The 14,188-nt window shown below is 35.9% G+C and overlaps 2 protein-coding genes across 3 annotated transcripts; both read left to right on the top strand.

Moving 5' to 3' along the window:
• On the top strand, positions 1-9,137 carry LOC105122719 (probable inactive leucine-rich repeat receptor-like protein kinase At1g66830). Its single transcript, XM_011021986.1, has 2 exons — positions 1-1,521; positions 8,268-9,137. The coding sequence occupies exons 1-2, from the start codon at positions 195-197 to the stop codon at positions 8,903-8,905; spliced, it is 1,965 nt and encodes a 654-aa protein (XP_011020288.1). The 5' UTR covers positions 1-194; the 3' UTR covers positions 8,906-9,137.
• On the top strand, positions 2,234-3,949 carry LOC105122718 (uncharacterized). 2 transcript variants are annotated; one of them, XM_011021985.1, is made up of 3 exons: positions 2,234-2,737; positions 2,810-3,271; positions 3,313-3,949. In XM_011021985.1, the coding sequence occupies exons 1-3, from the start codon at positions 2,236-2,238 to the stop codon at positions 3,633-3,635; spliced, it is 1,287 nt and encodes a 428-aa protein (XP_011020287.1). In that variant the 5' UTR covers positions 2,234-2,235; the 3' UTR covers positions 3,636-3,949. The 2 variants fall into 2 exon arrangements, with proteins under 2 accessions (XP_011020287.1, XP_011020286.1); XM_011021984.1 differs by having other exon boundaries at positions 2,234-3,271.
• Positions 9,138-14,188: the final 5,051 nt, after the last annotated feature.

The raw sequence follows: 14,188 nt of genomic DNA, 5'->3' as shown, positions 1-14,188 counted from the left end.
CGGTGCTTGCCTGCCTCGGATTTCCCAACTGGAAACCCAATTTCAAGTTCAAAACTTTCAAATCCAAAACCTTCTCCTCTTCTTCTCCCTCACACCTAACCACTATTTCTCTTCAGCAACTCCTCGTTGCAAAATATCCTCTCCAATCTCTTACTCTCCTAAATGGTTGAAACTCAGAGCTCAAACAGCAAAAAATGAAAATGTCACCAATCCCCTTAAAAGTCACAGCCTTTCTCGTTATAATCACCTTAACCAACCTTCGATTTCTCTCCTTGTCTCTTAACACTGATGGTCTCGCTCTCCTAGCCCTCAAAGCCGCAATCACAACTGATCCAACCGACATTCTAGCTTCCTGGACTGAAACTGACCCAACCCCATGTCACTGGCATGGTATCACTTGCATTAACCACAGAGTCACTTCTCTTTCGCTCTCTAACAAAAACCTCACTGGCTACATTCCTTCCGAACTTGGCCTTCTCGACTCACTAACTCGACTCACTCTCTCTCGCAACCACTTCTCTAAACTCATACCTTTACAGCTCTTCAATGCATCAACTCTCCGCTTTCTTGATTTGTCTAACAATTCTCTGTCAGGTCCAATTCCTGCCAAGATTGAATCTTTGCAAGCCTTAACCCACTTGGATTTATCTTCTAATTGTCTTAACGGGTCTCTCCCTGCATCTTTGATTAAGCTAAAAAGCTTAACTGGGACTTTAAATTTGTCTTACAATTCGTTTTCTGGGGAGATTCCAGGGTCTTATGGGTTTTTTCCAGTAATGATGAGTTTAGATTTAAGACACAATAATCTTAGTGGCAAAGTGCCTTTGGTTGGGTCATTAGTGAACCAAGGGCCAACTGCATTTGCTGGAAATCCGAGTCTTTGTGGTTTTCCTCTACGAACTCCATGTCCTGAAGCTGTTACTATCACGATTAGTGATAATCCTGAGAACCCAAAAAACCCAAATCCTGTTTTTATCCCTGGGAGTGTTGAGAACGTGAAAATCAAAACAGAGTCGATAGCAGTTCCCTTAATTTCGGGCGTTTCGGTGGTTATCGGTGTTATTTCGGTATCAGCGTGGCTGTATCGAAAGAAATGGGGGGCTAATGAGGGTAAAGTGGGAAAAGAAAAGATAGAAAAGAGTGGCAATAATGAGGTTACTTTTAAAGAGGAGGGGCAGGACGGTAAATTTATGGTGATCGATGAAGGGTTTAATTTGGAATTAGAGGATTTATTGAGGGCATCTGCTTCTGTGGTGGGGAAAAGTAGGAATGGGATAGTGTACAAGGTGGTCGTGGGTGGTCGTGGGTCTGGTACGGTGGTGCCTATGGTTGTTGCTGTGAGGAGGCTGGGTGAAGATGATGCCACGTGGAAGCTGAAGGAATTTGAGTCCGAGGTTGAAGCAATTGGGAGGGTCCATCATCCTAATATTGTAAGGCTGAGAGCTTATTACTTTGCTCATGATGAGAAGCTGTTGGTCTCTGATTTTATCCGCAATGGAAGTTTATACTCAGCCCTGCATGGTAACATTTCTCTTATTCTCTTAGCCATGTTTATGTCTTTTTGCATCGAATTTAACATCGGTCCCCTTCATTCTTGCAAGTCCAATGTTGCTGTTTTTGTGTCACACAATATTCTAGGAGCATTTATTAGATTTGCTACTCGTTTTAACTTTACAATATACTTAAAGTTTCCACTAACAATACATTCCATGATAAATAATGTCGTTGGTTAAAAAAAACAAAAAACCGATAAATAATGTCTTGATTGCCTTACAATGAAGTGTGGAGTCCAAAGATGGAACCTTTCTGTCCAAAAATAAACCGAGTCTTAAATTCCATGTGATGTTGATCGTTGGCCTTCTTGTCTAATGCTTATTTCCCGAACAAAACAAGTGAATTCAGATCATGTATGAGTAAAATGCTTAGTTGATCATGAAGAGATACAGTTTATCAACCATGATTCTATCCCCATGATTTTATCACTCTGTTTAGTATACGTGATTTCCTTCCATGCACAGCATAATAAGCAGTAATTATGCTTCCATGTATAGCACCATAGACAACCATAATATTCCATGTATAACACAATAGACAGCCATGATATTAGCTATGTATCCGTTACCCATGCCTCTGTAATCTCTATTTAAAAGATGAATAATATCAAAGGAAAGATAAGTTAGTTTTCCTACACAAACCACGGTTTCTTTTCATTATTTATTTTAGGTATCACCAACGATGGAGTCTTCTACCTCTTTGATCCCACCTGTGTCAAATTCTCATTCTTCTGAGTTCTCATCTGTTGTTCCTCATTTGCCTGATATTTCTATTAAGCTAGCTTCGACTAATTATCTTTTGTGGAAAGCACAAGTCATTCCCATTTTGCGTGGCAATGGTCTTCTCAGTTATGTGCAAAATCAGGATTCCTGCCCATCACAAACCATCACTGGTGAAGATGGTGTGTCTCGAACCAATCCAGCAGCAGCTATGTGGCTGCGCACTGATCAATTGATCCTTGGGTGGATCAATAGCTCCTTGTCCGATGGTCCCCTTTCCCAAGTCATCAGTAGTGAAACCTCTCATGATGCTTGGCATGTTTTGCAGACTCTTTATGGTAGTCATACTCGGGATCGCCTTCAACAGATGAAGGGCGAGTTGCAGTCGCTCAACAAAGGCGGTTCTTCTTTAGAAGATTACCTGCACAAGGCCAAATCTCTAGCCTTGTCCCTGAGGGGTGCAGGTAAGCCAATGGATGACGATGAGTTCATCATATGTATTCTTCGAGGCTTAGGATCTGAGTTTGATCCTATAGTGGCAGCCTTAAATGCTAGAGATGTTTTTCCACCTCTTGAAGGAGTCATTGGCAAACTACGTGATTTTGAAATACGTCTTCAAGCAACGCGGGTGACTTCTCCTAATGTTGCATTCTTCACAAACCGTAGCAGAACCAGTACAAAGTTTCGTGGAACTCATGGTTCTCGTGGTCGTAATATTACACACAACCAGACTAATTCTCAATTCCACCAAAAAGATGCTCGTCTTCCACGCTTCACTAAAGGTAATCCTGGAACTCGTACTCAAATATTTACAAATCATGGTGGACACAGCACTGGTCGTGGACGAGGAGGTATAACCTGTTTCAGATGTGGAGGTCCAAATCATAAAGCTGATGGATGTTTTGCCTCTGATGAGGAAGCAGAACAATTTAAAGCTTTTGCTGCACTTCAGGTTGCAGATCCTACAGAAGAAACTTGGTACCCCGACACAGGAGCAATGCACTTTTAAGTACTAATCAGTACCCCGACACAGGAGAAAATAATCATATGACAGCTGATACAAGTGAGGTGCAAGGTATTCATTCTTATCTTGGCAATGATTCTGTTATGGTTGGAAATGGAAATGGATTACAAATATCTGGTATTGGACAAGTCTCACTACCCGCTACTAATATTAAACTCAATAATGTTCTTGTTGTCCCTGACATTAAAAAGAAATTGCTATCTGTCTCTCAACTTACAAAGGAGCATAACTGTTATTTCATATTTTATTCTTGGGGCTTTCTTTTTAAGGACATGAGGACGAAACAAGTGCTACTTAAGGGCTACATGGTTGATGGCTTGTATCCAATCCAGCTATGACAACATACAAAATCTCCAGTTGGCCTATTATCAACAAAAGTATCTAGCAGCTTGTGGCATGCTCGGCTGGGACATCCTCAATCTCGAATTCTTCAGCTTTTATGTTTATCATCTTTGAATAATACTGTTGGTTTTTGTGAAAGTTGTGTCTTGGGTAAATCAACAAAGTTACCATTTTGCTCTCGAAAGACATATGCTACTACTTTTTTGCACACTCTTCATACCGATGTGTGGGGACCTGCCTCAATTCCATCCTATGATGGATTTCGATTTTATTTAATCATCGTCGATGAATATTCTCGATACATATGGCACTTTCCTATGGCTCGTAAATCTGATGTTATTACTATATTTCCAGCATTTCTACAGCAAATGGCTAACCAGTTCAATACTACTGTAAAAATAATTCAAAGTGATGGTGGAGGAGAATTTGTAAACCAACGTTTACAAGACTGTTTTGCTTCCAATGGTATTATTCACAGATTATCTTGTCCTGGCACACCAGAGCAAAATGGATTGGCTGAACGTCGGCATCGGCATATTGTGGACACTGGTTTAACATTAATGGCTCATGCATCCATCCCGCCACGATTCTGGACAGCTGCATTCACAACTGCAGTATTCCTTATCAATCGGCTTCCAACTCCTAATCTTAGAAATAAGTCTCCTTGTGAGCTTGTTTTTGGATCACCACCCTCTTATACTCTTCTACGAGTTTTCGGGTGTGCATGTTATCCATTACTTACCCCTTTTGGGCGATCAAAATTGGACTATAAATCTGTCCGTTGTGTGTTCTTGGGCTACTCTACACATCACAAAGGATATCAATGTTTAGACATGCAAACAGGTCGCATATATATTTCTCGGCATGTAAAATTTGATGAATTAACCTTTCCCTTCAGGTCTACACAAAAATGCACTAAATCTGACTTTCATGAGTTCAAAGTTCGTGCTTTTCCCAGGTCTCTTCAAATTGCTACTATGCAATCAATACCAACGGATTCCTTACCTGCAGTTGTTAATCCTGTTGGCCATGAGCAGTCTTCATCTCCTCCTGTTCAAAACTCTGCATTAATGCCTCAATCTCCTCCATGCCAGGAGCCTTCTCCTCCTCACACTGTTCTTCAAGCTGCACCAGAATTATCTTCTTTGCCAACTGGGATCATCTCACATTCTGCTCCACGTCGCCGTCATTCTATGATCACACGGGCTCAAACAGGTTCACTAAAGCCTAAGACTTTCTTTTCTTCTAGACATCCAATACCTGCATGCTTTCTCGCTGATTTTGAAAATCACCCACAAGAGCCCCAGACGTATAAGCAAGCTCTCATTGATCCAAAGTGGCAGCAAGCCATGCAAGCTGAAATTACTGCCCTTGCCAGCAACAACACGTGGACTTTGGTGCCTCGACGATCAGATATGAACCTCGTCAGCAGCAAATGGGTGTTTAAAATTGAAACACGATCTGATGGCTCAATTGAACGCTATAAAGCCCGACTAGTTGCCCATGGCTTCACACAACTCCCTGGCTTGGACTATGATGAAACCTTTAGTCTAGTGGTTAAACATTGTACCATCAGATTAATTCTCACACTTGGTTTGTCTCACGGCTGGTCCATTAAACAACTTGATGTCAGTAATGCTTTCCTCCATGGTGATCTACAAGAGCAGGTCTATTTATCTCAACCACCTGGCTTTGAAGACTCGTCTCATCCTCATCATGTTTGTCACTTGCATAAAGCTCTTTACGGTTTAAAACAGGCTCCAAGAGCGTGGTACATGAAGTTCAGTGCTTATATTCAGCAAATGGGTTTTCATCGGTGTCCCTATGATCAATCCTTGTTTACTCATCGTCAAGGTTCAGATATCATTATGCTTTTAATTTATGTCGATGACATTCTTATAACCGGGAGCTCTCCTTCCAGCATTAGGAGCTTTATTTCTCATCTATCTGCTGCTTTTCACATGAAGGATCTTGGAGATGCTCATTTTTTTTTAGGACTCCAAATCACACGCAGTGAGTCGACCATCACTGTCACTCAGACTCGCTATCTTCTTTCTCTGCTTCAGAAGTTTGGACTGTCTGGTGCAAAACCAGTCTCCACCCCTATGGCTTCTGGTACGTCGTTGACTGCTGATGAGGGCACTCTCCTATCTGATTCAACTTATTATCGTCGACTTGTTGGATCGCTTCAATATCTCACCTTGACACGCCCCGATATCTCCTATGCGGTCCATAATGTCTGCCAATTTATGCAACATCCTCGTGACTCTCATCTCATTGCTGTTAAGCGTGTATTTCGATACCTCAAAGGTACTCTTAATATTGGTCTTCACTTTGTCAAAACTCCTCAAATTGCTCTTCGTGGTTTTTGTGATGCGGATTGGGCCGGCTCCAGGGATGATCGTCGTTCTACGACTGGTTTTGCTATCTATATGGGTGATAACTTATTGTCCTGGGGAGCTAAAAAGCAAGCTACAATGTCTCGTTCCACAGCTGAGGCTGAATATCGTGCTTTAGCATCCACCACTGCTGAACTTATGTGGTTTATACATCTTTTGAAAAGCATCGGTTATTTACTTCCTGCTCCCATATTATATTGTGACAACCTAAGTGCTATCAACATGGCTAAGAATCCTGTTTTCCATCATCGCACGAAACATATTGAGATTGATGTTCATTTTGTTCGGGAACAAGTTGCTCGTGGTAGTCTTTCTTTGCAACATATCTCTGGTCCAGCTCAAATCGCTGATATCTTTACAAAACCTTTATGCGCTGCCAAATTTGTACCAAATAGAACCAAGCTCTTCATCAGTCCAATACCGCCTTGAGCTTGAGGGGGGATGAAGAGATACAGTTTATCATTCATGATTTTATCCCCATGATTTTATCACTCTGTTTAGTATACGTGATTTCCTTCCATGCACAGCATAATAAGCAGTAATTATGCTTCCATGTATAGCACCATAGACAGCCATAATATTCCATGTATAGCACAATAGACAGCCATGATATTAGCTATGTATCCGTTACCCATGCCTCTGTAATCTTTATTTAAAAGATGAATAATATCAAAGAAAAGATAAGTTAGTTTTCCTACAGATCAACCATAGACGACAAAGAAATTTAAAATTAACAAACCCGAGATGACCGGACCCTGACCCTGACCCTAGCTCTAACCGGTTTTTATTTTGAACCAGTTTGGAGGTATGCTCGGTCATACCAGGGTGAGAGACCCAGCTCGGTCACCTCCAAGGATTTTTCTTTTAATTTTTATTTAAAATGATATCGTTTCATTTTAACAACCAACTCGAAGCTTGATTTGATAACTATGCTTTAAAATGCGAAAATTCAAACTGTTAATTGCATCTGTGAGATGTTTTATGCTTTTATCTGCTGTAACTTCTCGAGATATTGATTTTGCATTCGATTTTTAATGCTATATCTGGATATCATTACTTTGCGTACACACTTCAGAGTCGTAAATCTCCATGAAGAAAATGTTTTTCTTAGTCTTTTAAGTTGGGTGGTGAGATTGGAATAGTGAAGCCTGTTGAAGCTAGTAAATTGTGTCAAATGTTGTTTTCCTCGGTTTTAAGAGATGCTTGATGGATGCTTTAAGAAGAGCACATATTCAACAATGGGTCAAATTCGCTGGCAACTGAAAAGGACCTGCGGCAATGCTTGACCCTAAATATTAGAAATTGAAATACTTAGTTTTTTTTTTTGGGGGGGGGGGGCAATTTGATGTTATGTTCCAGTTGTGGAACGTGTTGATGTCACATTCCCAGTTTTGAATATGTTTCAACCACAAAAATATACTCAGGGATGTACGCTGGAATTATCCTAGCAGTTAGCACTAGCAACTTTGGAATATTTCAAGTTTGCAATGCCTTCCTTTTCTTTGAAGCGGTAAAAACTCCTGCTCTGATGCACCTGGGGCATCATTCTCGTCGTTTTCTTCCCTTCAAATATTCAAATTATTTGTCTTCTTGATTTCCCATAAATGGTAATTGGCTTCTGGACGTATTCTTGATGCTGTGGCCCTCTCAATCTACCACGCTTGCTTATGCTCAGTATTGTGTGGTCCTCACAAACTACCATAGCTTGTGTCTATAAATACAAGATCTAACGTCTTTTAACAGCCCTCAAGGGTGAATGCTGAGGTCGATATCTTTCTCACTATTGATATTTCTCTGTGACATGTATCCAAATCATGGACTGCTGGGCAGGCTTTTTGTTTGTACTGCTGTGATTCATCATGCATCATAGGTGCTATTTGACTTTAAAATATGGAACTTTGTTCTTTTATATATTGGTGTTTGGCGTTTAAGTTATCTGATTTTTCTCAGTACACTGAATAATGTTCTCCTGTTAACTGATACTCTTGACACATGCATGTTAAGTTCCTTTTTGCATCTTAAAATATGAAAGAGAATATGCTCTGCAGCACTGGTATTATCGTGCTTGCAATGATCATTTGTTGCTATTATTTCACTCAGAACCTTATGACAGGCTCTGAATGTTTCAATTAGTGATGTTAATGAGTCTCCATATGGTGTTAAAGACAGCCCCTGAAGGTTTCAATTATCAATGTAATGAATCTCCATATGGTGTTAAAAATTTTGCAGGAGGACCTTCTAATACTTTGCCAGCGCTATCATGGGCGGCTAGGTTGAAAATTGCTCAAGGAACTGCTAGGGGTTTAATGTACATACATGAGCACAGCCCTCGAAAGCATGTTCATGGCAACTTAAAATCTACAAAAATCCTGCTGGACGATGAACTCCAGCCTTACATCTCCAGTTTTGGGCTTGCACGTCTTGCATCGAGTGGCTCAAAATTCACTACTCCAGCATCAAAAAAACAGTATTTGAACCAAACCATTTCCTCTGCTACGGGCTTGAAAATTTCAGCTCCCTCTAATGTTTACTTGGCACCAGAAGCTCGAGTCTCTGGCCGCAAGTTCACTCAGAAATGCGATGTGTACTCTTTTGGAATTGTACTGATGGAGCTTTTAACTGGATGGCTACCAGATTCAAGACCAGAAAATGATGGTAAGGGACTAGATATCCTTGTGAGGAACATGTTTCGAGAGGCGCGCCCCTTGTCTGAGATTATAGACCCTGCATTATTAAGTGAGGTTCACGCAGAGAGACAAGTTGTTGCAGTGTTTCATATCGCACTCAATTGCACCGAACTGGATCCTGAATTGCGTCCTAGGATGAGAACTGTGTCTGAGAATCTTGACTGCATCAAATTGCATTGAAGAGAGGAAGACGGCTGATAGAGTTTTGTTTCCAGTTGCGACTGATGCTGATGCTGAAGCTTGCTTTGCTTCTGAAATCTGTGTACTGTTCTTTGGATGTATTCTGTATGTCTTATGTAATATTCCAATTGTATTTGATGTCCCCTCCAAGCTCTGGAGAGGACTGGATGTCTTGTTAGATAGATTATTCCAGGCAACTTTTCTCTTTGAATGTGATCGCTGTCCATCGTGACCTGCTGTGGTTCTTTTGCATGCAGATATTTGAAACTGCTGAGATGGAAAACTTGATTACGTTTATCAGTAGTCAAATGTCTATAGCAAATCTAGATGAAGCACGAGATTATCAACTTAGAGGGAAAACAAGGAAAAAAATAGGATGAGGGTATTTCCACACTGGTATGTTGTCGTGCAAGTTTACAGCTTGCACCTTCTGTCAAGAGGCAAAAGGTAGGGAAAAAATCTAGTTGCGTTTTATGGTGAAGCTGGCAATTGGCATTGTTCTGCAGGAAGTTGTTGTGTTAGGTTTATTGAATGGCTTCCAGGGATAGCTAATTATGTTGTTAATCTCTTAATTACATGTGGCAATGATTTTACTTATGTATAATGTATTATTATTAATAAAAAATTGTATTTAATTAATGGATATAATGTTTGATGAATGAATTTGAAGTTTACATAACAAAATCTTTTGTATAGAAAATTATATATATATTATTTAAAAAAAAAATTGATATTTTACTATTTATATAGTTTTTAGATTTCTCTTATAAATAAAATATTATACCTTTTATTTTTTAATACAAGATAGTATAACAAATACAATAATAAAATATCTAAATACAAAAGAAAATAGGTAACGTTTAAAGATATAACAATCTTTCTTATAAAAAGATGAATAAAAAGGTGAATGAGATTTTTTATTTGTAATTAATATGGATTATTATTAAAGATCAGATACCTGAACGGTTTATAATTTATAACAACTCAAGTTTGAAGCAATTATTTAAAATTGAGAAGAATATTTGATCTTAAATTGATTTTTATATAAATTCTAAACAACTCTAAATTTATTTAACAAGATATTTAAGATTCTTAAAACATTTTAAATTTATTATTTTTGTTACGTTTATATGAATTGAGAGATTTAATAAGTTAAGCCTTGCAAAATGAGGAGCCTATTAAAACTAAATACTTTAATACAATGAAATTAATGATTTTATTGAAAAATCCCTTATTCAAAAGTTGAAGTCAAGAATGCACAGTAAAGTCTCTATCCTGGATTGCCGATGTTATGGATTGACTGAGATGAACATGACTTTTTTTTTTCTTTGGACTTATTCAGTGAACAAGTTCACTCGTGATAATTCAGTTTAATTTAAACTTTGGGTTAAATAAAGATTTGGTTCAGGATTTTTCAAGTTTGAATTATTATATCAAGTTTAATAATAATACCAAAAAATCTCTAATAATTTGAATATTATTCTTTAAAATTCATAAAAAATTGTAATTAATTAAAGACAGAGCATGATCAAGAAAGTAGTGTATAAATATAGAAATAGATAGTCACTCTATAATTGCCCACCTGAATTTTTGTTGAACATAAAAAAAGAAAGATATCTAGGTGTTGTTGACATGTTTTTCAATAGAAAAAATAATAATTATATAGAGGTTGACTTGATGTAATATATTTGACTTTGCAAATTAAAAAACAATCTAAAATGATCGTTAAAAATATATTTTGAATAGAAAAATTAAGATAACATTCTTTTTAAAATATTGAGAAGACAACTCATTAGATCTATTTAGATTTACTTAGATCAACCCAGATTAACTTTCAGGATCTCTAACTCGGTTCATAAGACTATAATAATTATGTAAAAAGCAAATAAAAAAATATTATTCCATATTCTCAATTGATTTAATATTAAAAGATAAAATTAAAAATATAAATGAAGTTAACTCAAGTTAACCTGTCGTACTTGATTCATGAGATCTAGATAATCATATATAAAGCAAATTAAAATAAATTATGAAACTTAATTTCTAATAAACTTAATATTGGAACATGAAATTGAAGAAAAATAAATTAAAAAAGACATAAAAGAACCATTCGAGTACACCCAAGTTAACCGACCAAACCCATGACTTGAGTCATAAGGCCAAGACATTTTCATAAAAAGTAAATCAAAATAAATTATAAATTTTAATTCACAACCAAACCAATATTGAAGAATAAAATTTAAAAAAAAAGTTAAAAAAAGACAAAAAACTTGAGGCAATTAGGCTAACTCGTAATCCAAGTCATAAAACTGTGATAATTCTAAAGAAATAAGATAAAAAATAAAATACAATCCCCAATCAACCTTGTGTTGAATTATTAAATTAAAAAAATCAATTAAAAACAAAAAAAACCCTGAGTCAACCTTAGTTAATTTATCAAATTCGGATAATGAGACCAAGATAACTTCATGAAAATAAAAAAATAAAGGTAAGTTTTTTATTAATCTAATATTAAAGAATAAATTTTTTTAAAAAATACTCAATTAAAAAAGGCATAAAAAACCCTAGTTAACCAATCAAATTCACTATTCGGGTCATAATACCATGATAACCTTATGAAAAACAAATAAAAAAATTAAAACCAATTTTTCAATCAATCCAATATTAAAGGATACATTTAAAAAAAATAAAAATAAAACAAAAAAAAACCCAATTTAACCTACCAAAACCAAAATCATAAATTCTAAATAACTTTATAAAAATTACATTAAAATAAATTAAAAAAATCCATAACTCAATCATACCAACAACATGGAAGGAAAAAAATCCTTGACGAAAAAATTGAAAAAGTTCAAAGCATTTCACTAAATGCAAATGCTTTCAAGGATATGATAATTAATAGTTAATTTGTCTTTGACACTTGGAATCTTCATTCGTGATATCAATTCCTAACACTTGAAAGACATGTAACTAACAATATAATGGGCCTGTTCTCTTTCGAAAGGAGCACCTAAAATCCAAAACACAGGCTTAGAATTGTTCTAGCCCAGCCAAATCTGTCTAAGATATATAAGACATATGCTAATCAAGGCCGAGCCTATCACAAATGATAATTTTAGCATAAACTCTTAAAAAATCTTCACTGCACTGCACTTAGCTTGCCTCAGAGGAAAAATCAGTATAATCCAACGCGAATTTATTCTTTAGGACCATTGGAATCTGTTTAATGTTTCAGATAAAAACACTTAAATCCTTGAAGAGAGTATAAAATTCTGTATGGCGTTGAAGGGAGTAGCAGCCATTGACATGCAAGTGGTTATTGAGGAAATAGACAAATACAAGGAGGATGTAAAAATTTAAATTCATCATCTATAAAAAATAATTAAAATATATTTACTCGGATTTGTTTTTTCTATACCCGAATTCTAAGAAGCAGCTAATAGAATCACTACAAAATTTATTTAGGTTTTGGGTTATTTTATGTGGATATTTTAGAGTACGGTAACTATTGTGTTTTAAAATATTTTTTTGTTTAGAAATATATTAAAATATTTATGATATTAACACATCAAATCAATTTATAAATATATAAAAAAAGATTTGAAGTGAAAAAATTATTTTTTTTAAAAAAAATACCTTAAGATGTAAAAATAAACAATTTATTATTATTCCCCACATCCAACTCTCTCTCCCCCTCTCAAGAGCAATTGGGATTTATTTAATATTTCAGATAAAAACATTTAAATCCTTGAAAAATAATAGAAAATTCTATAACACTAAAAAAAAAGTAATCAGTGACATATAAGTAATTACCAAATAAATAGAAAAATACAATCAGGATTTACAGATTTATATTTATGATCCATAAAAAATAATAAAAATATATTTACTTAGAATTTTTCTACAATAAGTGAATTTTAAATAAAATTTATCTAGTTTTCAGGTTATTTTATTCCCCACATCGAACTCTTTCTCACCCCCTCTCAAGAACATGGAAAGAGATGTCTAGCACCTTGCCTAAGAGATCCTTATACTAACCTCCTCCTTTATTTTCTTGATTTTTTTTTTTTAAATTTAGATGATGTTTGAAAACATGGTACAAATTATATTTTATTATATTTTAATTTTTTAATATGTAAATATTAAAAATAAATTTTATAAAATAATTTTTTTGATGTATCTTTAAATAAAAAATACTTTAAATTATAACCTTAATTACTTCAATCTCAAATATTCTCAAACTCCTGAAAACCCCAGCAGGACCACTGTTCCATTCATTAACGTAAGCATAGAAGAGAATGCTCTCTCACGTGGACTTGTTACCCACCACACACACACAACCTTACTTTAATATTGTGGTCGCATTGTCTTCTATCCCTCGCTCATTTTGGTTTTGACTTTTTTCTTTCCCCTTTTTGGGTCCTTCCATGGCAGGCACGATGAGCGGAGGACCACAAGGGACAAATGAGGGTCATTGAGTTAAAGGGGATCTCTTCATGTATCTAGCAATTAACAATAAGCTAGTACTAGTACCAACAATATATAAATAAATAAATAAATAAATCATGCACTCTCCGATCCCAGATTCTCCTCTCCTTTGTTTTCCTATTTTTCTTTTTGTTTTTTTTTCTATTCCTGGGATGCGTAAAAACAACTGATTCCCTGGTAAGATGAGGACTTGATTATTTCGAAGAATGAGGAATTATTCCTATTTATTTCTCCCCACACAAAGATTCTCAAGCTTCAATACCAACTTGTTTTTATTTGAAAAATACTTTTAAAAAAATTTAAATTTTTTTATTTAACTTAAATTAATATATTTTTAATGTTTTTAAATTATTTTAATATACTAATATTAAAAATAATTTTTAAAATTAAAAAATAACATTAATATAATAAATTATTTGAAAATCAATCATAACCGCGTTACAACCACCCTCAAAAAATAAAAGCATTCGAGGGGAAGGGGAAAAAAAGAAAAAAAGCATGCGGAAACGGGCTCTCGGAGTCTGTAAATGTGAGGAGCGGTGGTGTAGACGAAATGGAAAGGCGGCGCCTGCGATAGTTATCACAGCCACGCGCGGAGGGAAAGTGACAAGACGGAATGCGCGAATCAGATGCGGCATGAATCTTGTTCTCAAAGGATCTAACAGTGACGACGAGGCATTTAATCAGCCAATAATCTTGTAGCCTCCTGCCCCTTGTGTTTTTTCCTAAGATGCCTTATCCATGGGTATCGGTTCCACTATTCTCGAGGCTTAACGCCGTCAGCGTCCTTTGATC

This window comes from Populus euphratica, unplaced genomic scaffold, assembly GCF_000495115.2.
Source record: "Populus euphratica unplaced genomic scaffold, PopEup_1.0 scaffold20.1, whole genome shotgun sequence".
Taxonomy (NCBI): Eukaryota; Viridiplantae; Streptophyta; class Magnoliopsida; order Malpighiales; family Salicaceae; genus Populus; species Populus euphratica.
The sequence above is the reverse complement of the archived record's forward strand: the minus strand, read 5'-3'. Positions and strand labels throughout refer to the sequence as shown.

Excerpts from the sequence above, each read along its gene's own strand:
- LOC105122719 (XM_011021986.1), top strand. The coding sequence starts at position 195 with ATGAAAATGTCACCAATCCCCTTAAAAGTCACAGCCTTTCTCGTTATA. Across the intron at positions 1,522-8,267 it reads TTTATACTCAGCCCTGCATG|GAGGACCTTCTAATACTTTG; the intron begins GTAACATTTCTC and ends AAAATTTTGCAG.
- LOC105122718 (XM_011021984.1), top strand. The coding sequence starts at position 2,236 with ATGGAGTCTTCTACCTCTTTGATCCCACCTGTGTCAAATTCTCATTCT. Across the intron at positions 3,272-3,312 it reads GTACCCCGACACAGGAGCAA|ATAATCATATGACAGCTGAT; the intron begins TGCACTTTTAAG and ends ACACAGGAGAAA.